Source organism: Trichogramma pretiosum, unplaced genomic scaffold (genome assembly GCF_000599845.2).
Source record: "Trichogramma pretiosum strain Unisexual culture from Peru unplaced genomic scaffold, Tpre_2.0 scaffold37, whole genome shotgun sequence".
Classification (NCBI taxonomy): Eukaryota; Metazoa; Arthropoda; class Insecta; order Hymenoptera; family Trichogrammatidae; genus Trichogramma; species Trichogramma pretiosum.
The window spans coordinates 1,587,700-1,614,629 of NW_019641622.1; the positions used below are offsets into that span (position 1 = coordinate 1,587,700).

The 26,930-nt window shown below is 41.8% G+C and overlaps 2 protein-coding genes across 5 annotated transcripts in view; one reads left to right on the forward strand and one right to left on the reverse strand.

Annotated features, from left to right (window-relative positions):
• Positions 1-26,930, forward strand: part of LOC106649607 — a 48,001-nt gene that overhangs the window by 3,362 nt on the left and 17,709 nt on the right. Inside the window, exons 1-2 of one of the 4 annotated variants that reach the window (XM_014367077.1) lie at positions 1,437-1,510; positions 1,594-1,716. The gene's annotated coding sequence lies outside the window, so the exon portion shown is untranslated. Of the gene's footprint in view, positions 1-1,436; positions 1,511-1,581; positions 1,717-1,802; positions 1,963-26,930 lie in introns of those variants that run through there. The other 3 variants (XM_023458949.1, XM_023458948.1, XM_014367078.1) reach the window with 3 other exon arrangements.
• LOC111693653 (venom allergen 3-like) lies at positions 129-1,468 on the reverse strand. The gene is made up of 5 exons (XM_023458946.1): positions 1,337-1,468; positions 1,089-1,259; positions 924-1,005; positions 704-851; positions 129-608 (listed from the first exon to the last, which is right to left on the reverse strand). The coding sequence occupies exons 1-5, from the start codon at positions 1,421-1,423 to the stop codon at positions 452-454; spliced, it is 645 nt and encodes a 214-aa protein (XP_023314714.1). The 5' UTR covers positions 1,424-1,468; the 3' UTR covers positions 129-451.

Sequence of the window (26,930 nt, forward strand, 5' to 3'; positions counted from 1 at the left end):
CGTCTTCGAAGCTACTGAACTAGTGTCCGAGACTATAACTAATATTTATAAGACGTAACAAGTACCGCATACGATCGAGCAAAGGAATGTAATAATGCGCATCGCTGTAAATAAATGTTATTGCTCTCTACTTTAATGATTTTCAGTTTATTTATTTTTCCAGCAAATCTTAAATGATGATATTGGTTTCATGCACATATTTTTAATGTAAGTCATATAAACAAACATGTATCACGATGCGTGGCACGTAGCTTGAAAATAGTCAACGAATATAAAAATATTTTCAATGCTTCACTGTGTAACAATTAGATAATGTCTTGATGAGATGATTACGTATAAAAATAGCTGATGTAATCTGTTATTACATCTTAAAATTTGTTTATATGTAATCATACATAAATTTGATGTACAGAATATATCTGTAGGTTTAAATTTGTCCGCTGTCTTATTTTTAATACACAGGCTGTGCTGGAATGTTTCCTGCTGGTCCATAATTACAAAATATCATCATATAATTAAAATTGTACTTGTAATATCTTGATATACCACATCCAATTCTGGTACTTTTGGCCCATACCATTTGTGTGTAATGACCCCAACCCGAGGAGCTGAAAAAAATTATCGCCGCATATTAATCAGGATAAACTGGAAAAATTTTTATCGATACATTAAAAAAATATGTTTTTGTTTAGTTTCAACTTACCTCTCTCCATAGTACGACCTGACTAAATTATTGTTAACTAATTCCACTTCGTCGTACCACCCTAATATTCGATCTTCTATCCTTAAAATATCCATTGGTGCTTTAGTCCAGATCGTTGCGATATTTTGTCCGTAATCGCAATAAGGCGCTAAAATAATTACAAGGTAACAAATTGAGCGATCCCCCTTTTAAATACGATTTTTATAATTAGCTCACTTACGATTATAAAAGCAGGCATCGTGTTTCATTTCACACCTGTTGGCAGATTGCTGGGCTTTCTCGGCTAATCCCTCGTCCCATACCTTCGAAGGTAATATGAACGTTTTGAATTCAAGCGTGACATTAAAAATATTGTGTTCTAAATAACTAAAGTCGAATATTATACCAAGTTGGGCATCGCGAGAGCCGGCGGTTGAGGTCCAGGATTACCTCTTTGTTCTTCGCCCCGAGCCACTTTTTGTCTCAATTCGTTGTGCAGTTGTACAATTATATATTTCTCTTGTTCCGTAATCCAATTGCTCAGCATGATTCCACAAGGCGAGTATTCAAAAAAATACTATCGAAATTATATGAAACAAACGAATTGGGGATAAATTATTTACTCGTATATGAAAATAATTGTTGATTACCCACATAGTATGACGCTGCATGACTTTTATTTTTGGCTGTTTCAATGAATAAAACAGCCAGAACAAGAGAAAATACAATTGTTTTCAACATCTTCCTGGAGACGTGGTCTTACAAGTACTAACATATGTTGATTCAAACATCTATTTTTGTTTTAACTACCAGTCAATAATTGTTGTGGTATAATTGACAAGTTGATGTATTGCTATAAATATTGTGATCATTCCATATCTAGTATTTACATTATAACACATATTTTTCAGATTTCTGTACTTCAAAATTGTGAAAATCAAAATGTATTTCATGGTATAATCATCAATTCAGCATCCGCAAGCAATTATAAACAAGTATCCAACGGAAGAAGAGGAATTAGAAAAAAATGGCAAGTAAGTAGGCCAATTCATGAGTGATCGTGCAACTCGATTTTTTTCAATTAGTTAGTTTTCTGCTTACGCGTGTGGCAGTCACACGTTTAAGAAACAAAATATTGTTTTCTCTTCTGGTTTACCAAGCCACAATAGTTGAAATTAATTGTGTACAGTGTGCGAGTGAGTGAATTTAGTTAACATTATTTGATATTTTTCTTTCCTGCGATATTGAAACGATTAAAACATTAACAATTAATTCACTGGGTAAGTATTTTATGATATAATTTAATTAAAATTTTTTTTTTCAAATCTGCTACTTGCGAAGTAGAATAATACAATTTTCCAAATAATATAAAGCTCTCTGATTTCATAGAATTTGAGAATAAAAATCATAACGAAGCTTGACAAAGTAAAATTTTTAATGTCTGCTGCATCGTAAACGTCACATAACGAACGACCGTCGGAGTGAATATTTTTCGCTCGTCAAATAGCTCGTTACTTATCGCAAAATTCATAAAAATTTATATCGTAAGTGACAAACGACGCGATAAGCCATAATTTTTTCGTTTGGCTGGTTTGGCCCTCCGAATAAAAAAATAAAGTTCCGCGGAAAACGTTAAGTCAGTTCACAGCTGTTGTCTTCGGGCATATTTTTTAATAATTTCGATGCCGAGTATATCGCGTCGAGTCTTTCTGTAGCACCCACATAATATTGTACTATATATACCGAGTAAAGACGTCGTCGGTGTCGGAGTCGCGAGCGAGTCGAGTTTTAGTTGTACGTGTATATTTAAGGAGTTAATTGAAATCCAAATCTCTAAATCCACGGCAATTTCTTCGGCCGCGGCTGTGTGAGCGTGTGTACTTGTGTACGTGTGCGTGTGCAGATGTCGACCCTCTCTAATATGCAAGCAAACTCCTTTATATAGGGGCGTCAACTTTCTCGAAGCAGAGAGTAAGACAATGGCAAAGCGAGCTCTTTTCGACGTCGACGACGAAATATCAAACTTTGCGTTGGGTATACCATCAGTCCGCCGAACTTTGCTATTTAAATGTTTTCCAGGGCGAGATCATATATAGCCTGCGCCTGGGCGTGCATCGTCGTCGTTGTTATAATATCATGTGTATTATATCTATATCGACTCCTCTATATATATAAAAGCCTTGTTCCTTGTTTTGCACGGATGTGGAAATTTTTGTTTTACTTGCTGCTTGCGCTGCGCGTCGAAGAGAAACTTCTGCTGTATATTTCATCGCAACGCGCGCGATGTCAACGAGACACAGCTTTATCCTCTCTCTCTCCCTCTTTTGCTCCTTCTCTCTCCCTCTCTTTATACTTATCTCTCTCTCTCTCTCTCTCTCTCTCTCTCTCTCTCTTTGTTTTATGCTTCTTAATTCAATCTCAGTCTCATGCTGCCAGAGATACGTCTCCATGGGCGCGCGCGTACGACGAATAAGCGAAAAGCTCGTTTGACACCATTGTAATCAATTATCATTTTGTAAAATTTTCCTCGCTATACTTTTTCCGAGATTTATTTTCGGGCTAGACAGTTTACGCTCCGCGCGCGTAATTACTTCTCTTTTTTTTTTTCACCTCCCTTCCAACCTCCGAGCCAACTCTCGATCGACTGCAATCTCTCTCTATCCAGCCGGATATAATCGAGCCCACATCAAAAAAGCCCACGCGCGGGGGGAGGAGAAAGTTCGGCATAGATCAGAGTCTCTGAAGTATTTATCGCGTCGCGTACGCAGAGGAAAAGAGAAAAAACAAAGGAAAAACGCATTTATCCTTATCGATTTGGCTTCAAAGAGAACAAAAAAAAAGACAAAGTTAAAAAAATAAGAAGAGAAGTGTGGAGAAAGAGAGGGAACGAGAGAGAGAGAGAGTCATTTTATCGTTAGCCATCTTCCATTTGTGTATACTCGAGGTACGAGTGTGACGTTCGTAAATTGAATTGGGCAAACTTTTCAGGGGAGTCCGATCGGGTGCTGCTAGCTGCGCGCGAGCGAGAAAGCGAGCGTATTGCGGGTGTTATTTCGCGAGGACAGCCCCCTTAATCAACCCGCCCTGTGCTGCTGCTGCTGCTGCTGCCCCGAGCTCGCCTGCAGAGAGTGAGTGAGTTAAAGACAGAGAGAGAGTGAGAGAGCGAGAGACGAATGACCGGAAATGACACGAAAGTCAAGATAAGAAAATGCTCCTTGGCGATTGCAAGTTTATATATACATTACCTTCTTCGGGGATGCTCGTTATCGCCGAGGCAGCTCGTTCTCTCTTGGAGAGTGAGAGAGCCTAGAATAGGATGTTTGTCAGTTGGATAGACAGGCCAAGCAGAGCAAGCCGAGTGTTTGTACGTATATATACATATAGCAAAGAGAAGAACGAAGAAGGAGAAGAAGAAGCAGAGAGACGATGAACTAGTTTAACGTTTGGACGACGACGACGCCGACGAGCGGGAGAGTGAGAGACGGCAATGAGCCGAGGGATAATACACGGCTATTATACGGCCGTGAGTGTGCCGAGATTCCAGGCCTGGATATATTTTATATAATATATATTATTTTCTGGTATAAAACGTGTGTTGAGAGAAGCGAGTGCGACGATTGCTCGAGTGTGCAGAGAGAGAGAGAACAGAGACGGAGACTCTTTCATGGGCAAATTTCAATTATTTGCGCGACCCGCTATTGTCTGTCTCTCTCTCTCTCACTGTGTTTGTATGCGCAGTGCATGGATTATTAATCGAGTTATATCGTGTGAAAATCGCTTCTGCTGTTATCTGCTCGCGTATTAGCGAGCTTTTATATGTTTTATTCAACTGGCATTCGCTATCGATACATAAAGGTTCCTTTCAATAGAGTTATCCACTGCACGATAGCTGCGCGATCTTCATTATGCTACCCGCGATTCTCTATGCTACCTCGTTAATTCACCTGTTTACGAGAAAAATTAGAACAGCTTTCACTTTGAGCATAGCAAACATTAAAATCTCACGAATCGGCTTTTGTTTCTAGCGTGACTGAGCGTCGATAAATGTACCATATTTATTGATTTTTATTTTTACTTTACAAGAGGAGTATAATTCATTCCGTGCGATTTTATTCTCACTTTCACACCCGCGCTTATCTCGGCTGTCAGCTTTTACAATTTATTTTGTATTATTCGTATCATTTTCGTATAATATAACTTTCATAATGTAATACATCGATAACGAGCTCGAAACCGATCGAAGCCACGTTCAGTGCGAGTGCAGGTGTAGCGATACGCATGCATCCGTTGCATATATATTTTTCTTCCAGAAACAAGCAAACTCCGAGCGTAACGTATTTTATACATCTATACGACGAGGCTGCGAGGTCAATTATCGGTATATTCCAATGTAATAAAACGCGCTTGAGTGTGCGTGTGCATGAGCGGCCCGAGCGTCTTATCCCCGCGGCTGCACAGCCGGATAGGCTTTGGGCCACGATTTTGCGCCGGCTTGCCGGTGCAGCTGCACACGCCCCGCGCGCGCGCTAAACGACCCTGTCTCGTTTCGCGTCGATATATATTATTCGCGAACAAGCGTATTACGTGGACTAATGTGTTTTGTTTCGCTTGTTTTTTTTTTATTCTTGTTTCTCAAAAACTTGGCTATGAATTCGATGCTAATGGGCCCCGGCATCGCGTAGCTCACACACATGTGCTCACCAATCTTTTTTACAGATTTCAGTGCACGCGTGCGAGCAGAAAATTTATAAATGCAGGATCGATGCCGCTCGGAGATGTAGGTCGATGTTTATACGACGTAAAAAAAATCCCGTCATCGAGATGTTGATGCTCCCACGAATAATGGCGCGGATGTACTGTTACAAATACGCGCGGATACGAGCGTCGATAAGGATTTTTTTTCGAACAATAAAGCTAGCATATTCTTTAATTTTTCTTCTTTTTTTGAGATCGTGTTGCATCTCGTTTTCGCATATTCAATAATTACAAGGTAAACGTAGACATCCTTCCTTCATAACTTATATCGTATGTAAATATAGCGGACGACAAAGAAAGACAGAGAGAGTCGCGGGGATGTATGCAGAAACGTGACAATCGCAAACTATATTCATGCTATATATTAAGTCTCTCGTGGGCAATCGTTGGTATGCGCGATTTCGGAAGCTTCGCAATTCGCACAACGCCCGATCCAATCGTGCCCACGTACGCACGAATCGTGGCACTCCTAAATGATCGATGTCGCAAGATTTAGCTGCCGTTTTCGCGCGCGAGTCCAGGGTTATATTCGCAGCTGAACGGTAGAATGCGTACACATATTCGATTAAATTGCGCGATTATCGCGCGCGAGTCCTCGGGCTGCGCACAAGGGCACGGCAAAACTACATTTTTAAAGATATACGACGGCAATTCCTTCGAGTATATAGGGATTTTGCACCAGACTCGATCGCGATCAAAGCTGGCTTCGAAAAAAAGGAATGTAGATAGAAAGAAATGGCTAAAGAAAAAAATGAATAAATAAATAAGTTGACTCGAATGCTAATTTTGCATTCGGTCTTACTTCTCTACGAAAAATCACTAATTTTTTCTCCCGAACGTTGTCCACGCATGTATAAGTTAAGCATAGGTATCTCACTCGTTTCTCGCGAGTCGAAAAAGATTTTCAACAGCAATTTAACACGCCGCCTCGTATGCGCTACAATAATCTCCCTGTGAAATCTTTTTCTCTCTATCTCTTTCTCTCTCTCCTCCTTCGCTTCAAGAAAGCTTTTGAAAATTCGTTATGAATGTCAGAAACAATGTACACCATGAAACAGCAGCAGGAGAGGCTACAAAATTGGTACTTTATGCACATTATGAGGCTTGCACGACGTTATAAGGATAGCTCTCGAGCTCGACACGTCGCGTTACACACTACGTGTTTTTCAGCCGATGCACGTCGTGGTACAGAAAAAAAAATATCGCGAATAAAAAGCATCGAGAAAATCTTACGCGTCCTCGCGGCAGTAGCAGGCTATATAGATCGAAACGCGCTGCTTCGAAGATAAAATTGAGAGAGCGGAAGGAACGCGAGTTCGCGCGCGCGCGAAACAATCCCGCGAGATTTATATGCACGCGCGAACTCCGGGCGACTACTCTCTCCTGCTGAAGCAGCAGCAGTGGTGTATGTGGCTTCTCGACCTATGTGCCTCTGTGCTGTGTGTGTGTATACGTGTGTATGTGCCATATCCAGCAGCGCGACAAATATATCGAGGTATTTTCCTTGGAATTGAGTGTCTGCCACGTGCGCGCGCTGGCGCGTTGCACAAACTTATACGTCCCTTCTTTCCTTTCTTTTTTTTCTGTATTTTTTTATTGTGTGCCTGTGTTTCTTTTAGCGTTTCGCGGGTTCGTACAAAACTTGCACTTTGTATAGCTGCCATGTATGTTTTTATAAAACTTCTTTTGTTTCTTTGCTTTTTTTTATCAACACATTCTTACACAAGCGCGTAAGAAAACAGGCGTAGTTTTCGTAAGCTCGTTTTGTACTCGAATTATGCGTTATTTGTGCAGTATCAGACTTGGACTCGTGATTATCGATGTTCAAGCAGGGGCGGATCCAGAACCGAAGTTTAGGGGGGGCGATCTTAAAAAATTTTTTTTATAAGTTACAAACGTAACACCAAAAATAATCACTAAGATAAATGCCAGTAGTAACCAAACCAACCCAGTTAAAAATATTTTTCGAATTTCGAATCTGCAAACGTAAGTAACTAAATCGACCTGGCTCGTGCATTTTTAAAAAAAATTTGCAAACCCAAGTAACCTCAAGTAACCAAATGGATCCAGATTGTGTAGTTTTAATAATTAAATATTTAAACCCAAGTAACCCTGTATAACCTGAGTATCCAAATCGATCCAGCTAGAACAGCTTTAATGATCAAATGTGTAACTCCAAGGAACCCAAGTAACTAAATTGATCAAGCTCGTACACTTTTTGAATAATTAGATAAATGCAAACGCAAGTAACCACATAAAATCAAATCAACCAGCTCGTGCTGTTTATTTATACGTAAATCCGCAGAACTTCTTCAAATAATTTAGGGTCAAAATTCGAGAATGAATGCTCACCTCTGAAATTTTCTCATTTTTTTCAAATACTTTATAAGAAATAAAAAGCATCCACTGTAATTCAATTTTCACGAACGCTTTGTGTGAGCTAGTGATAATTATGGTTTCTAATTACTATATTGTAGATAGAATGTAGTTAGCTTGCTCCTCAAAATTTCCACCTGCTCCTGCACAATATTTTCAAAAATTTGAATTTCACGTGATTTTTGCATGAATTTCGCATGTTTTAAAGAGGACAAGATTTCCAAGAAATCAAAAAAAATCGTGTCGATACGATTAGTCTGAGAGTGGGCTACCTTCCCGTAGAAAACTATAAGTGGATGGTTGGAATAAGGTATTATCGATAGATTTTGACCCGCTGAACCCAAATTTTGCGGTTAATTTTGACTCCTAGTGGTACCACATGGTTAAAAACCCATTTTCTAAAATATGGTCGAATATAGATTTTTAAACATCATATTCGTATTCTACGAAAAATTTTAAGAAAAATTTCCTTTGTGATTTTTCTCTAAAATGCATATTTATCGTTAGGTAATCCTTAGAAATCTTGAAAAAAAACTACGAGACTTTGTATAGAGATGTCTGAAGAATAATAAAAAGCGTTGACATTATCGAAAATATTGTTTTTCATGTTATCAAAACACGCGATCGAAAATCACGAAATTAGCATTTTTCTCATTTTTAATCGCTAATAACTCGATGAAATTTTTTGTTCCCGAGTGTAGTTAAATTCATAACAATAACGTATATTTTGTAACTGCTTTAAAAAATTTTTTATACAAAAATTCATTTTTCTACAGATTACTTTTTTTTTTAATTTTTCATCAATAAAAAATTTGACAGTTTGATTATTAAAAATATCATTATTTTTTTCATTCAAGTGTTAAACTTAATCGGTGGGTTGGCGAACGGAGCGAGCAGGAGCCCCCGTAGTATTCTTATATGATCATATTCAAGTCAAATTCATAGGCAAATCGACCAAAAAAATATGGAACTCATGTGTTTTTCTCAGTCATATAATTTTTTTCTGAAATCACCGTTATACGCCAACATTATATACTATAAGAACTACTGTTTACACGTGTAAGTACAAGCGTTAACTTCTAATGTGGTTGGCATGCACTTTGAAATTATGATATTTTCAGTTCATTCACGCATCAAATTAAATAAAAAGAGTACTTAGCATATTGGCAGAGAAGTATGCATAACCGTTAGTGGTTCGTAAAATGATCTTAATAACGAAAGGAATAAAATATTCAGAGACAGTTTCTGAGTCGAAACCTTTGCACAAGTTACAGCAATAAAGCCTTATAATTTTAAAAACGCTTAAATGGCGGTATCACGACTAAAACTATTGCGAGTTGTGTGATGTGCACAGTGTGCACTGCACAACTTTGTATCTTGGGAAAAAGTATATTATCAATGATCAAGTTGAATTTTGACTGTTCAAAAGCACGTCGAGCGCAAATTATACTTTTTGAAAACTGTTGTCTGTATTGTCTGTTGTTGTTGTTCATACTTTTCAAACGTGTTTTAAGCGCAGATTATACTTTTTGAAAAAATCGTCACTGCAGAAAATGTGTAAGATGCGCAAGCTACCGGTTTTGGAAATGTGAAATGAGTGCGAAAAAAAGTGTAGCCCATGCTTCATACATCTTTTCTGCTATGTTGCGTTGTTACACTTTTTTTTCCGTGACGATTTTTCAAAAAGTGTAATTTGCCCTTGAAAAACTTTTGAATCGTGTAAATTGCGAATTTTCCACAGAAACTTTTACACTCTTGGGTTTTTATTTTAGATAAACTATAGCATGTAATCATTGCGATCCAGCTATTGAATTTTTTCCAATTTTTTATAATTCCACATTTGAAGATCAAAAAAAATGGCACAAGTATAGTATATTCGGTTCCATACTATAGTTTATCTGTAGTCGAAAAATTTTGAAAGTGTCTGTTCACTTCGATTACTTATTGTTGCACGTTGACGAATAAAAAACCACACGATCTTGAGCAATTTAGTTACTTGGGTTACTTAGGTTTGCATATTTAATTAATATTAAAGACAGGAGCTTGGTCGATAGGGTTTCTTAGGTTTCTTTCGGTTACTTAGGGTTACTTGGGATTGCATATTTAATTATTTGAAAATTGCTTGAGCTAGGTCGGTTTGACTGCTCATGGTTGCATAATCAAAGATAAAAAAAATGCACTGGCTGGGTCCTCAGGGGGGCGATCGCCCCCATCGCCCCCCTCTGGATCCGCCCCTGTGTTCAAGTAAAGGTCACTAAAAAGGCAAAAGTAACAATAACTGCGGGTTCGCACTCGTTTTTGGACAATCAGCCAGCTGTAAGTTCAGTTCCAGAAAAAGTTAATCTATCGCACATGCCGCTGCAAACAAAGGATGGTTTCCTAGTCTTCTTTGATTCATTACTTATGGAAAATGAAGATAGAAAAAAAGCAATGATATTCATAAGTTTTTATATTTTTTTGAGTATTCAGTTATTATTACAAATCTCACATTGAAACCATTAGTAATTATGGCTTATCTGTCTACTTTTATCAAGGTATCATAGGAATGCAACCTGTATATAGTCTCAGAGCTCCACTTTTTCTCTTGCGCGTGCAATGCCTAGAGTCAACACCACCTAGCGGCATCGAACTTATTGTTAGTAGAGCACAAATTTTGATGGTTGATTTTTAATCTCAAAAATCCATTCGTTCAAAGGATAGCAAATGTATAAAATTGAATCGACGCGTAAAATTTAATTCAAAAAACTTTCCTTGCCTAAGAACGATACAGAGCTAAAAAGAGGCTTAAATATTTTTAATTTTTCTACTTACAGTATTAGATCCATAAAAACAATTAAATACATTGATATGCCTTCTTCGCTAAGTATTTTACACGTCTAAGCTACCTATCGTAGAATATGCCAAGTATTCGCAAGACTTAATTTAGTTCTATATATGGCTTTTCTCTGTTCCATAAGTCATTGGTTGTGACCATAGCCAATGGCCAATCGAACAAAAAAATACATATAGAACTAAATTGAGTCTTGCGAACACTTGACATTCTACGATAGGTAGCTTAGATGTGTCGAATACTTAGCGAAGAAGGTCTATAGACTTATATCAATGTATTTAACTATTTTTAGAGATCTAGTTGGTCAAAGTACTTTAGAATAGGTTATTGAAAAAGGCTGTTAGGCCTGTCACCCAAAAATTTTTTTTTCACTTTTACAGCCTAATACTGTCATAGAAAAATTAAAAATATTTTAGCTCCCTTTTAGCCCTTAACACACCTTTTTCCGTTTCAAAATCTTTCATAAATGTTCTAAGGACTTTTCCTTTTCATCCTTTCTCCTTCAATACTCGACTAATATACCATGGCAATTTTTGAATGCCTCGGATCGGTTAAACGCTCGTACTGTAACTCGTCGAGGTTTCTGCTGACGATACATACGTGTTCCTCTCTCTCTCTCTCTCTCTCTCTCTCTCTCTCTCTCTTTTGAGCTTCGACAATTTGATCTTGGCAGCGAGATAGTATTGTACTACTGCTGCTCTCTTGGGTACACGTACGCGCGGGTTTTAACGGTTATATTTATATTCTGCGCTCGCGTGCTTATTTTATCTCCGAGCTGCAAGAGGACATTTTCTTTCTTCTTTTTTTCAAGCTCCCTCGCTTTTCTTTTTGTTCGCGTATAGTAGTAATAGTAACCGATGCTCGCTTGGGCTCGTTTCAAAGCTTTTATACGTATCGAGAGACCAAAGCTGTGATCCGACACTTTACGTCATCGACACGGCTTTAGCTGTAGTGCTCTCTCGCGTTCACTCTCCGGAGCTTCTTCTTTTCGTGTTCTCCTCGTAATTTACATACGTTCGATAAATTTGCAAGCTGGTAACTCGCCGTCGGATCGTCAAAATAGTTTTCTCTCTCTTCTTACGCGGGAATTAATTGGAACCATATAGCAGGCGTATAAACGGAGGAATAAAAAGTCACTATCTCCGTTTTAATTAGGCGCATATGCATACACCGATGGATTTCCGAATGACTAGTTCCCCCATATGTCCGTGTATAACGGTTGGCTGCCACACTTGTAAATTTACATAGAAATTTCAATCAATTTAAAATTTATGCTCGATGTACAATTATGCGCGTCGCGATCCGGGGCCAAATTAACTAGTTAATTAGTAAATTGGACTCGCGTTTCACGTACGAAAAAAGAAACTCGTAAGTTATTCGTCTAACTGCGCCCAAAGTTTCATAACGTATTTTGATACGTCGATAAGCTATAATCAGTTCGCGTACGCGTGTAGCTGCAGAGTTCGGCAACTGGCCTACCCGGTATAGTACGAGAAAGAAGAAAAAAAGAAGAAGTAAAAAAGCGATTTATTACAGCACGGGCTAGTAAATTTTTGCGCGGATCTGCAGTTGGCGTTATTCGCGTTCTTCTTGCGATGCTTCGACACCTCCTTCTAGCTATATGTATACGCGAGAATCGGAGAGATTAATTGATTTTACTCTCGCTGTACGTGCTTCGCATAGGGTTCATTAAAGACGAAATAATCATATCGTCGCCCGAGTCGTTCGCTCTCTCTCTCTCTCTCTCTCTTTCTCTTTCTTTCTCGGCACCTGCACGCGAGTTTTTATCATTTTGTAGATTATTAGTCACGTGAGCCGTAAGAGCGCAGAGAAAAAAAACAGGAGAAAAGAGAAAAGAAGGAGAGAAAAGCAAAATCCGATCGTCGAGTCGCGTGCGCGCGTATCGTACACAGGCACAGTAACACGATTGAATCTCGAAATGCAAAAGCGCCATATATCAATATCAAGTTAAGTAAGTGTATAATCCCGAACCACACCCTCTTATGAGCATGTGCGAGCAACAGCAGCAACAGCAGCGGCAGCGGGGGCGATATACGTTGCACATTGTATACACTGGTAAAATCAGCTGTAACCCTCATAATACACAGCTCCGAGAGACTCGAGCTTTCGCTACGCCTCGTATAGCATGAACGCGTACATATATAGTACACGTGTGTGGCGTTAGTTGCAAGAAGGCACAGCAGTTCCGTATAGTCGTCGTATACAGCACGAGGCGGTACATAGCTGCAGCAGCGGAGTAATACACGAGACACGACTAATGGCGGCTTGTACGTACACTAGTCGCGTTAACCCGCTCGACTACTACTTGTTTTTGCCTATGGAGCTGCTGCGACGAAACTACACGGCTCACGTGCGCGTGTGTGCATTATGTATTATACTTTTCTGCTGTGTATGTAAGCAGAAAGCTACGTAAAAGTGTGACACTTTTCTACCATCGCGTAATATTTTCCCAGTAAATATTCGCCGAGCTTGCAAAATCGAACTTGATGCACTCGCACGTATCGATACACTAGATATCTAGGCTCTGCTCTCGTGTTTATATATAATCCTCGAATTATAAAGGATAGATTCCACTCTCTATCTTTCTTCCTTATACAAAACTGCACGATCGTGGCTTTGTGTGAGTAAACCTTGAGAAAAAAATACTCGTCCGCGAAAAGGAGACCAAGAGAGAAGAGAATGAGAGGAGCGCAACATGTGTCTGACATTTTTAATCGTTCGGATTAAAAATAAAAGCTCACCTCGATATTGACCACACACACAGGCGCATGTATACGATATACGTTATAAAGGATGTATTATGAGGCGCGGTGCATCGCCAACGAAGGTATTACCCGCGCTGGAGGAATTCGTCCTTGTTTTTGCCCGCGATATTATTGCGTAAGAGGGATTGATATTCTGGGACGCAGCTTTGAAAAAAAGAAGGCAACGACGATCGAGATGCATACGAGCGGCCAAAGTATGATATTCGAGCGAGATTCGAGCGTTACTTGTCGCATTATGTACCTTAATATGTATTATACATACCATATTATGCCTATGTGTACGTTATGAGGCGCACGCGTGTTTGCTCGCAGATCAAAGAGTGAGATTGAAGCTCGCGAGGGATTTAGTTATTCATGTTATTTTCTTTTTTCTTAAATTCTGTCGCAACGTCAATCTTTACGGATATCAAAGATCATTCTGAAAATAACATCGATTAACGCGCGCTATAATATTCTCGGCGCTTTAATGCACGCCAACTTTTTGTACAGTCCTTGTTGTTGTTGTTGTTGTTGTTGCTTGTTGCAAAGCCTATACATGCTCATTAGAGGTGTCGTTACCGGTTACGTCGGCAAACGTAACATAATTTCGCTTTTCCATCGTGTTAATATTATGAGTCGTTCAGAGAAAAAAGAGAGAGAAAAATTTACTCACAATGTGTGTGCGTATGTACGTATATGCGCATCGAGTTTTTCTGTACTTCTGGTAGGCAAATACAAGAAGGAGCTCGCATCAAGTCCCGACGCACATGCCGCTTTATACTGGCCCATGGCTGCAGTTTCATAATTACACTCGCTCAGTTAAAGGTAAAACGCACGCCAGGAAAGAAGATGCTGCTCGACACTCGTACGTACGAGAGGTACTTTTGCTGAAGACCGTACGCGCGCTTGGAATGTGCGCTTATTTCTTTTTTTTTACTTTTTTTTTTAAATGTACACGACGGATGCCTCCTCCGTATAGCGTATATACCGGAGCCAACTGTGTACGAGTGCATGTGTGCGCGTGTGTAACTTTTAGCAATCGAGCGGCGAAAAAGTGCGCTCGATGTATAAGCAAAGTCGTTCGTTATATATCTCGGGTATAAGTAAACAAAAGCGATTCACGCGCAAGCCTAATGAAACTCTAGTGGCTGCACGTTCAATAGCGAGAAAATTTTTTGAATTAACACACCCGCATTTCTAGTCACTTTCTCGACTGACGCGCGGCGAATTTCAGTCGTGTAAAAAATTAATTAATCATCGTCTGGCTAATTAGAGCTGCAATTTCCTTTCATATATTGATGCATTATGAGCTTTTATTTTTTTTTACTGATAAAGTGCACGCGACATCCATGCGACTTGTTTCAAAAATTGCTGATATTTAAAAATACAAATGCATGTAAATTGAATGGTGTAAATGTAAATTATTATCAGATGAAATCATTAGTTTGCTCACGTGATTAAACTTCGATCCTTTTCATTTTATGAATTTGAATTGAAAAAAAAACTTTTCATTTATTGATTTACCATGTACTTGATTTACGGGGCCAGCAACAGTATTTTATTAAACCTTGAGAAAAGTTAAACTCATAATTAATGTTAAATTATTGTAAAATTGTTATCTACGTCTCTTTTTTATAACATTTTCATTCTTGTCAGTAAAAACGATGCAGTGGGTCGCGTTTATTTATTGCATAATATCTTGTGCGCGGTGTGATCAACAAAACGTTTTTAAAAACCTGAAATGTATATTTTTTGACAATACTTGTGCGACAAAATGTAAAAGAGGATTTTCTCCATTAATAGTTACGTTCAAGTACATAAAAATGTAAAACAAAAATTCAGTTTTCATTGTGCATTGAATGAAAATTATTTTAGGAAACTCCTCTTCAAAATTGTAATAAAAAGATGAATGTTGGTAAAAATGATGTAATTATATGTGGAGAGTGGAATTTAGATTTTAATCAGATCAAATCTTCAGTTTGTATCCTTATTAGATGTTGTTTTTCATTTTTAATTTGTGTATAGAAAAATTAAAAAATTATTGTCTATGGTCTCAAAAAATCAAGTAAAAAAAGATGGAGAAACGCTACGATTTACGCACACAAGTGCCTAGATTGCGTGAAAAAATGGTCAATAACAGAGAAGGAGGACAAGTCGTAGGTACTATATAAAAACATAGCCTACCGCCAACATTTGTCGTATTGGTGGAGGCAACTCGGTCGTTTCCTCTTGTCTTTTTTGGGCCTTCCGATAAGGAAAAATTCGCGTCCCATCGTGTTTCTCGCTCGTCTCTTATACGCAGCTATACTACTGCTTATAATACTTGGGTCTCATATACGTACGTTATGTATAATGCTACATTATACATATGTATCATGCGCGCCGAGGTAGCAGCAGCAGCAGTTTCGATAAAAACTCGCAGATAACGGAAATGCTAATGCGATACAAGCCTTTCCTTTCAATCTACAAACTCTACATAAAACAAGCTAGCAGCAGCCGCGTGCGTGTGCTCGCGAGTTCCGAGCTCTTCTATATACATGCCTGCCTGCCTGCTTGCCGGCACCACATGCATGTGCAGCGTGTGCAAGTGCGAGGAATACTGCGAGAGAGAAAGAGGCTCTCGAGGCTGCCTTAATTGCTGGCTATCTATCGACGAGCTCGAGCGAGGCGCGCGGGCTCTGCACCCGTATTGAATTGTTAACGACTCGAGTAAATTTGTTTCAATTTATAGTCCTCCGCACGTCGTCGTCTTTTGCCGTGCAGCAGCAGCAGCAGCAGCAGAAGAGCAATGCACATTGCACCACATACATACGTACGTAAGATCGTGTAAATGACGTTAATTGATCGTTAAATGGAATATTATTATTTTGTTTTCTCGTAATTGAGCGTAAGTCACTGACTGCTGAAAGCCAGCTTTCTATGTATGCGAACACACGTACGAGCTCGTTGATCCCGCAGCATACGCTAAGTCTGTTCGAGAAAAAGGGCGCATTTCAAAAAAAAAGGAACAAACCATGATGCAGCCCGGCGCGCGATATATCTGGTCTGCAAAAATATTGATCGACGCGTAAAGGCGGATTCGACAGCTGTCCACAACGAGATGACGCGATCGGGGACCTGTAAAATGTGCCGCATATTCCATTCATATGAGCTTATTCAATCAACGGCACATTGTATAATGATAAGGGCTCGTTAATGAATTATGCAAATGCCCTGGAAAATTTCCATCCGTGCATTTTACAATACACGCTATATTATAATTCGAGCGCATTATTATAGAATATATAAGTGGCTTTTTACATTTGACTTTTTTAGAGCTACGGGCAGCTAGGTGGTGTGGCGTCCGTCAGCCATACAAAATATTAAAAAAATATATACCCAACTACCCTCTCGCGCGTTCGCTCCACTAATGCTAATTTGCAATTTATTAAGAGATAACGTCTGACAATTTTCCCAAGCGCTAAATTTTATAAAAGTGTGTGTGTGTGTGCTCGCTCGTTACGCGACTGGGCAGTTGAAATCCCGTGTTCTTTTTCCTTGCTTAATATTCTCGTTTGTCCTAAATGGCACAGCAGCAACAGCAGCGTCAATTCGCTTGATATGATTAATTCGGGTATCCAGCACGCGTAACACATAATACGCATATATAATATATCACGTTTACTCGCAAAGGGAAAAGAGCGCATGTCACACTGCAGTCCAAAAGCAGAGGTTTTTTCGTTATCAATGTATATACCCTATACAGCCGACAATGGACGTATAACTAGATATCTTTTTCAACTTTTGTTATAAAGCGCTCGCGATTAAAATTCAGTTTTGATCCGCGCCCCGCTCGTGAGAGAGAGAGTTGCCGCGCCACAACCAGCGCACAGCTCTTTGCCGGTTCAATTATGAGCAAAAATAAGGAGAAAAGGAAAAAAGGTCAAAATAAAGTGCTTTTTCATATTCAGGGTGGTTTTTCTGTCAACGAGATGATAAGCGTGTTGCGTATAGCACACACACACACAAGGACATTTGTGTGCGCTCTCGCTCGAGCTGCGCGGCAATAAATTAGAGACACACGTCGACCACTCGAAAGTGAGCTTTTTTCCCGCGACGGAGCTTTATTTCAACTAATTTTGAAACACAATCGCTCGGAGGCCTAACAGAATAAAGAAAGACGGACAGACGGGCAGACAGGAGAGCGGCAACGGTTACAGGTTTCGTTTTTCTTTCATTCGCCCGAGTGCAATCGACGCTCGAGTAATACACGAGCGGCAGCAGCGTCAGCGACGAAGGATTCGCGACGTCGCGGCGACGGCGGCGACTCCGATATATATGTGTACGCAATTGTACATACAGACTCTCGAGTGCCTACCTTTACGGAAGGAGGAGGAGGAGGCCGCGAGTGCAAACATCTCGTCGCGCGGTGCGCCCTGTGCAATGCCTTCGTAATATAATATACATATTCTCGGAAGATGAAACACGGCTACCAGCTTGCGCTCTGCGCGGAATATACCGAGCGCAGATATATATTTGCTGACACTCGTGTGCTGCGGCTGTCGTCGCCGACGACGAGAACGACGACTGTTCGTGTATTATATTATGTACAGAGACGTGGCGTCTCGTTCTCTCTCTCTCTTTCTCTCTCTCTCTCTCTCTCTCTTTCTGCACAGCTTCACTAGAGTGTACTGTACCCCGAAACAAATGTCAATTAATGTAATTGCTTGCACACGTCCCGAGTTACGCTACGTATATGCACAATACTGGTCGCGACAAACGACGACGAGGACGAGTACGAAACAGAGGAAGATACTCGATGGAGCGTTTCACGATTGATCTTCGCTTTCGTGCCGTATTACGTATACGTGAGAGTACGTGCTCGCAGCAGATATAATGTATAAACCACAATTTTACGATGCTCTTCCATATATGTTATATACCGAAGCCGCAGCAGCGGAGAAAGTGTCATTGTCAGGCGGGTTGAAAAATTATATCTTTCACGCGCGCATCATCATCCCTTTCTGTCGTGCGCGGAGAATGCGACGACGAAGGATACGTGAAAAGGCGCGCGGCGAGGCTCGTGATGGGACATATGTATATGAAATGACATTAGTCAAAACACGCGCGGCGGCACTGGATAGTAGCTGTGCCATATACGAGCGCGAATAAGGGAGAGAATGATATGGGCACGTGCCCGAGAGCCCAGCCCGTGCTCGGCTGGATTTAACGGCTGACCCAGGCGAGCCGAGCGTCACTTTACAATATCCTTTCTTTTGTCTATATTTGCTGTGTATGTAGTATACTACTGACGCAGTCGTCGTCATCGTGTACCTATACGCACTTTTAGCGGGTTACGCAGGCGCGTAATAAAGTAGTATAACCCTATTATATACACACACGCATTGCCAATGGTCTCTGTACGCATGTCATCTCCGTGTATGTATAATACGAAATCCGAGCGACTATGATTTATAGAATTTTACCGCAGGATTTGATGAATATTCGCAACTGAATGACAATTTTATTTTTCACTTCGTTAACAAGTCTGCATTTCAAAAAAATCCAATGAAAACGGAGAGAAAGAGAGGACGAAAAAAAAATACAAGAAACGAAGGGATAAAATTGACGATTAACTACTTGAAGCGTTCGGTATATATAATGTGTATAAATGCGAAACAACCACTCTACATTGCGACACGAAACTCGCATTAAAAGTCCACGCGCATGGCAAACACACACACGCGTACGCGTGTATCCAAAGTACTGCTCATAGGTCGGTAGTCATTTGCAAAGTGCACACATGCACACACATACGGTAACACGTGTGTGCGTGAGCGCGGCGGTGAATTTTCTATCATATGCGCTGGAGCTCTCTACAGACGGTCGATTTCGCGTCTTATACATCGCGACGCGTATAGCGGCCTCATTACTTTGGGACATTTGTAAAACTGCTTGTAAGACAGCAGTACCCGGTGCCACCCCCGGCACCGTGAGACTATACTACTGCTGCTATTACTACTTTTCGAAAGTTTGCCTTTTTTTCTCTTTCTCTCTCCTTTTCCTCAGCGATCTCTTTATATTACATGCGCAACTCCGAACGTATTATCGTCTAATATCGCGACGACGAAGAAAGAAACAACGAAAAATATAGGAATACTTTATCGCTCAAGTTCGCGCTTTCGTATTATAGTTATACGGGCGCGTGCGTGCGTGCGTGTGCTTTTTTATATCCGCGTGTAGAGGGATACACGAGCGAGAGCCGTTCTCCTCGAGGAGCAGCAGCAGCTTCTTTATTTCATTTTCTACATAAAAGTGAGAAACAACTTTAATAACACGCTTATAAGAACCCAGCGACAAGCCGGGGCTAACACGCTATAAAGGCGCGCAGTTGCGAGCGCGAGCTGCGCTATATATGTGCTATTTTCTTGCGTTGCCAGCCATTATAATAAGAGGTTGCCACGGGATTCCTCCTCCTTCTGCACCTCTTCTTCTTCTTCTTCGTTCGTCTTTCGTCTTCGTTGAGCAGCAGTGCTGCAATTTCGACGCAGCGCGGACGCGTCGTGTCAGTAAAACGTGTAGTGTACACTACTCTCTGTATTATATACGTACTCGTCGTATCTCACTCTCAGCGCACAGGCCTCGCTGATCGAAGCGTTACCCCGTGCACGCGTGTATATGCAACGAGTAAAAGCTATATAGGGCAAGACTGACGAAACCTCAAATTATACATGTTACATTACAACTTAATTCGATATAATGCAAATAAACACGCTCGGCTGACAAGAGAATCCGTTGGGGGCAGATCTGCTGCTCGCAGAGCCTTTTTTTTTCTTTTTTAATTCTTCCTGGCTGTATCGCTCACTCGAACTGGCCAAGAGCAGCCGCAGGCTAAAGATTGATAGAGATATATGTATGCAGCACTCTGTGTGTTGTATGTTGTGTGTGTACCTGGCAATGAAAGCTCCACGATCAAGAATTCTTAGCGGTACGGTGAGAAAGCAAAATACCTCGCGAGACAGCTTTATTTTTTGAAGTATAACTATTTTTAATGTGTTCGGTATAAGGGGTAGCCTTAAAAAAGTGAATAAAATAAGCGTGCTTTTATTTCAACTTGTAGAGCTTCGAATCCGAACGTCAGGTGTCGCATCACTGAAAAGTCGCACCCGCAAGAGAAAAACAATTTTTCAGAACACTAATAGAGGCGACTTAAGTGCAAAATTAATATATAAAGCTATAAGTGAACATCGTAAATAACTGTAAAAAAGTGTAATGATTGTGAAACCTACATGTGATTCACTTTAATTGTGGTGTCTCAAATAAAGTTAGTGTAAATGCTTCATCCGAGGGAAACACACTTTAATATAAAAAATGAAGAAAAAACAAGACTACTTTTCTAAAACATCATCATAACCCGATTGAATATGAAAGCTTGCATTATAGATGTTTAGACGTTCTTATAAGCCAGTGTCCTCTCTTACCCTCCCTCTTTCTCGTTATCATATTAATTCATTAGGATTCTCGTTAATTTTTTTTCGTTCGGTCGACGCTTTCGTTAATTGCCCGTACCGCCGAAGATTGTGAAACGAGCTCTCGTATGTTTGAATTAACTCATTCTAAACATGGTGTTTCACATTTCTCTCTTTCTCGAGCTTTTCGCTTACACTGCACAAGAAAGAGAAGGACAAAGCAAGAGTGTATTAGCTCGCTTCAAGCGTAAAGAGACAGACAGAGAGAAGAGATCTAGGAGAGGCTGCGACGCGCGCGCTATCTCATCACAAAAGATCACGACGCATGGTTGGGCGTGTTAAGAACATCTTATCAAGTCCTCGACAGACATGGTCTCATAGACAACGCGCAAACGTACCGCTCGGCAGACTCGGAGACGATCGAGAAGACGACGACGAGCTTATGCTCTCGCGTGAAGTTGCACAACGCAGCTGCCTTTTAAGTGTACGTGTATACATCGAAGTTGACTATGTCGCGTCGAAAGGTCCTTAATACATAATGATAATCGGATCGGTTGGCAGTCGAGCGAGTCAAAGTCGACGATTCCGCGAGAAACGACGACGACGACTTTGAAATAGAGATGCCAGAACCCCTACTGTCAAGATCCTGCGCTGCGTTTATCATTATCATTATAACAATATTATTTGTGCGATGAGAAAAATAGAGTCGAGACTTATATACTTAAACTAGATATCCTATCCTATAAAAGTGGTGAGGATTTTGGCGTTAGCATTTTATACGCGCTGTGATTGGTTGTTCAGTAGCTTGCTTTTGTTTTGTAGCGTGCAAATACGAGTCTTATAGTAAGTTAAGAAAGTGGAATATTAAACTATGGACGGCTGAAGACTAATTTTGATTGGTTTTCTCGAGGAGACGCTGAGGTAAAAAGCCGATCTATTGCGTATTTTTACAGTTTATAACATAACCTTTATTTAATTTTTCTATTTTAAATATTGAAAAATGACAAAAAGGGATCAGAAAGAAGAGAGCGCGCCCAGCGCGCTGAACGTCGGGCTAGTATCTACCTATAATATACCAAATTGGATCATTGTGATAACGAGACTGATTGACGCGCGTATCAGTAATTTCTTCTCTATTGGTATGTAAACTACTCGAGCATTTATTACTTATGCATATAATACAGGAATTCAAGGGACTTTCGCTATTTCGGATGGAAAAAATTTCGTTGTTTTCACAAACTGCCGCGCGCAGGCGAAGTATTGTTGCCTCATCACGAACTGAGTTCACGCGAGTGCCATTGGTGGTATAATCATCGCGTAGTTATCTTCCGTTCTCATCACTGATCTTACTGAGGGGCATTAGAAAGATTGACATAAAACTCGGAATAGGAGGCATAACATGCAACTTCTTCATTGTAACCACGTCACTAACTCACCTGCTACATGTGGCTACTTCCCACATCTCTTTCTTCCAGCACCCGTTGCTACTTGCTGTCTACTACCATCTATCTTTGAGAATAATCAACTTATTAGGTATTGACGCCGAGCATTTAAAATGCACATTATTAGACCGGATTCCAGATTGTAATTGGATTAAAATAATCTTGGTCTTATTATTAAGTTATATTAATTTTCAATGATTCATGAAATCTTTAAGGAAGTTAAAAAACCGCTGCCAATTCATTGGCAAAGAGCTTCCTCATAAAAAAAATACCAATTAAATTTTTTTTTAAATAATGATCAAAGTTTTTTTATAAAAATTTAAATATTTTATTTAAAAATCACCATAACATTTCCTGTAATCATATAAAGTAAAGTTAATATGGTGTGTTGTATTAGTGTAACAAAAAACTTGAAAATTCGTATCGTTCAAGTTTGTCATCATCGCCAAAAGGCCGAGAAAACAAAAACTCATACAGACATTTGTTGGTAATTCAATGTAGTTTCCAAATGTGTAAACCAAATTGTCCTACGACGTCTGGTTCCAAATCTCGATTTCAAGCCTATCACAGGACTTCCTGTATGAGGAAGCAAAAAACCAGTTATTCATTGCCATTAAATGTTGTAACCTATTATCTCACCCCGACGCACCTCGTCGGTTACGTGTGTCCCTTGGCTCTGTGGATCCGTTCCGCACGTCCGAGGTCTACCTGTAAGCTTCATGCAATACGGGAAAGGAAAGCTCTTTACACTCACACATCCATCAAGAATCAAACACTCCATATAACAATAACAACTACCAGGTTTATTCGTATAAAACAAACAATATACACGGCCTCAGAGAGTACCCGAATACCCGGTCGACGGCAGACGCGACGATCGTAGCCCTGGTGGGCGCGTCGGCGCGTACGACTCACAAATACAACGACTAAGATCTGGGCCGCCCGACTCACCACACGATGTCGAGATCTTCTCCTGGTCCAGATCCACCCTTGGTTGTCCTTGTGGTCTGCTCGGCCGTTGGATCCGCTGGTTCTCTCTCGCGCACTCGGATCGACTCGTACCGGCCCTCGCACGCTTTACTCCGGCGACGTAGGATCTTACTAGCCGCGCGGTACTCGTCAATCCGACCTAGACATCCCCAGGATGTCGCGCTCAACTCTCACACTCGAGCTCCGTTCGCTCTCAAAGCAAATCTTCGACTCCTTTCTCCTATTCATCTGTACGCTCTCGTATGTCAACGTATACGCATGTTTACGTTCTATTAATTCACACTTGGCGCTCACATGAAATCATATTCAAAATACAATTATTAATAACGATTCTTATAACTAACTATACACTCGGCAAGTCGACGATGGTTCGTCAGGGCGGCCCAACAGATAATTATAGCATTACAAAGCCCTCCCCTAAACTATTCGTACCTGTACGAATACGTTTATCCACTCAACAGCTCGACGCGCCACCACGAGATCAGCCGTCGACCATCAAAAATCAAATAATCAGTCACTCTCATCCATTCGATCATTCAATGAAATGATGATGATATTTTTTTCTCTAACTACTAAACTATGTAAAACTAAAAATAAACAAAATAAAAGCTTGAACCTACGGCCTCTTGCTCGCCGTTTAGCGACGTTGGATCCTCTGCACCACACTGTGCAGTCGTGCCTTCTGGCTCTTCTTCTTTGTGTGCCAGTTCCTCTGGCTCTTCCTCCATGCCTTGCCGCAACGCGGGCACGCGTGGACCTTCACTCCACCTCGTCCACAGTTTGTGCAAAATACCCGCATTGGGCGTCTTCGGCAATCCTGCCGACCATGTCCCGCCTCATGGCAGTTAAAACAGGCGCCCCTCGGCGGATCGAGCCCTGACACGAATGCCACCGGCTCCAGGCCGCCGAAATTTTCACCTCGGACGGACCTGGACGGTACATCCGCATCCTCCGATGTCGGGCTGGGCCAGAACACCGGACTTATGAGCCGATCCGCTCTGTGGCTCCTGTCCACTACCATGGCCTCCCGCTGATGGTGTTGCTGCTGTTGTTGTTCTTGGAACAGGGCCGGCTGCTGATGTTGTTGTATCGGTGGAGGTTGAGCCAGCTGCAGGTGTTGTTGCAGTTGCTGTTGTTGAAGCGGGCACGACTGCCAGCGAGGTTGGCGCAACTCCTGGTGATGCTGTTGGAGCGGGTACGGCTGCTGGTGTTGTTGCAAGAATCCCCACGGCTGCAGCTGTTGTTGCATCGGCTGAAACATCAGTCCATGCGGGCCCATCACGTAGCTTATGAAGTTTATAGGCTCCGGCGGCAGCGTCGCCACCCCACGCCACACCAACGGCGCATTTGACGGCTCAACGCTCACCTCCATCTCCCCCTCGCAGGGTCGATGGAGCATAGCCACCGGAGCTTCTTCCAGCAACAGCTCCTCCTCCTGTTGCGAGCCCGCAAAGACCTCCGTGGCGATTTCGCCGTCCCACTCCTCCACCTGGGCCCGCGCAGTCACCAGCGCCTCCAACATCTCGCGCCGCTCCTCCTCCGTGACGGTGTTGTTGTCGGGATCTGGACGACGTCCTTCTCCTGGCGACGGCGTGCGCTGGCGCTGGCCCGGCCCGTTGCGACGTCGCCGTTGCTTGCGAGCGCGCCTCTTCTCAGTGTCCGATCGCTGCCACGCCGGCTGCTGGTAATGGAAGTCCACCGGATCGACGCTCGCCTCCCAATCCTCCGCGATCTCCCCCTCCTCCACTTGGACATCCCGGAGGGTCGGAGACGATACGCCGGAGACCTCCACCACCTGCATCCCCTCCGGCTCGCGCCGTGACAACGCTGAGGCGCCAAGCTCTTCTCTGGAGAGATAACTCTCCAGATCGGCCTCCGCATCGCGGCTGGCCCTTGCCTCCTCGCTGGCGTAAACTTTTACCGAGCTCGGCGCCGCCTCGTCCTCACCACTCGCCGTCAAGGACACCGATGGGGTCCTCTCTCCTCCACCACCAACGACAACTGCTGCGTACGACCTCTTCTGGCCCTCGTTGTTGACGTTGCTACTGTCCATTTTTCGCCAAAGATTTCTATATTTTTTTTTATAAAATAACAAAAAACAAAAAAAAAACAAAATATATATTTTTGTCCAGCCGCTTAGCATGCATCTCTGACATCACAGACTATAGACGCTCATGCAGGCTGCCCACGGGCCAGCCTTGGTTGGACAAAACGTTTTAAATGAGAGACGTGCACCTCCGGCTTTTTCCTACACTTTTTCTCCATGTCTCGCAATATATAAACGTTAGCTCCTTTTTTTCCTACTACCTCGTACGGACCGCTATACTTTTCAGCTAATTTCGCATTAAATTTATCTATACCTCTCGATAAATTGTGAGTACGACGCAAAACTACATCACCTAAATATTTACAAACACAAGCACGGGTATCGAGTCTCTCTGTTAAATAAAACTCAAATCTTAACGGCTTTTTCTACTTCCGGTCGAGCCGATGTCGCTCGTCGCCGAAACCACCGTTTCTTCTCGGGATGCCAGCGAGCTTTTCGCCCGCGCTGCCAAGCTGTTCCTGTCACAGCTTACAGCCTATATCACCAACTTCGACCAGATCGAGTTCCACGACTACATCACGACCGCGCCTAAATATCACACGTCATTCATTCAGATATTTACACGGGCTAAATAGGGATTCTCGGGTCGTCTTCTGGTAGTCGCTAAAAAAAAATCCAATTGTGAACTCACTTGACTATGAGTTCCCCACAAGGCGATGCCATTTGTGACCTATTATTCTTCATCTGGATTCACGGCCCCGGTCGGCCACGCATGTCCCTTTGTCGTCGGTCCGTCCGTCGCGAATCCGTCGGCTCGAGATACCTGTATATCAAATAATAAGGGACTCGGGCTCATTCATGCAAATAACCGTTGACACATCTATTCAATTAATATAAGGCGATTTATTTATCGCTAGTACTACAATATATATATCGGCCCGAGGACACCGGGTCGTTGGCACGCTCGCGCGGCGACACGCCGAGCGCGAGGCTCAGAGGAGAACACATATACACCGGAGCTCGTGGCCCGACTCACCACTCGAAGTGCTCGGTGTAGACGTTGTGGGTTGTCCTGCTGGATGTTCCTCTCCTCCTGCAACACAATCAAACGTCGTGAGCCCGGGTGCCTCGTCGTCTCCTCGACGTGTGACGATGATCGGCTTTCACTCTCGTCCGGCCGTCGAGACACACACACACTCTCCGCGCACTCGAGCTCTCGTCGAGTTAGCCACACTCCTCACTCAGAGAGCTTAGGGTGACTACACCCGTGGTACTCGACGAAGAGTCGACCTAGACATCCAGAGAGACACCCTGGACGCCGCACACACACACTCACTTACTCGAATCGATGTTTATACACACAATCGCGATCGATCGATCAAGCCGGTTCGTTGGCAACTGACTTGTCGTTACTTATACGTCGTGTTGACAAGCTGCCAAACGTCCTTTCTCTTCTCATCGTTGCTCACATGAAAATATAAATACCGCGATCAAATGATTTACTATATTCAAATTATATTATTATTGGCCGACGACAACGACTACGCAGAGGCTCGCCGGGCAACCGAGCATCTGATGCACTTCCTGCATCACAA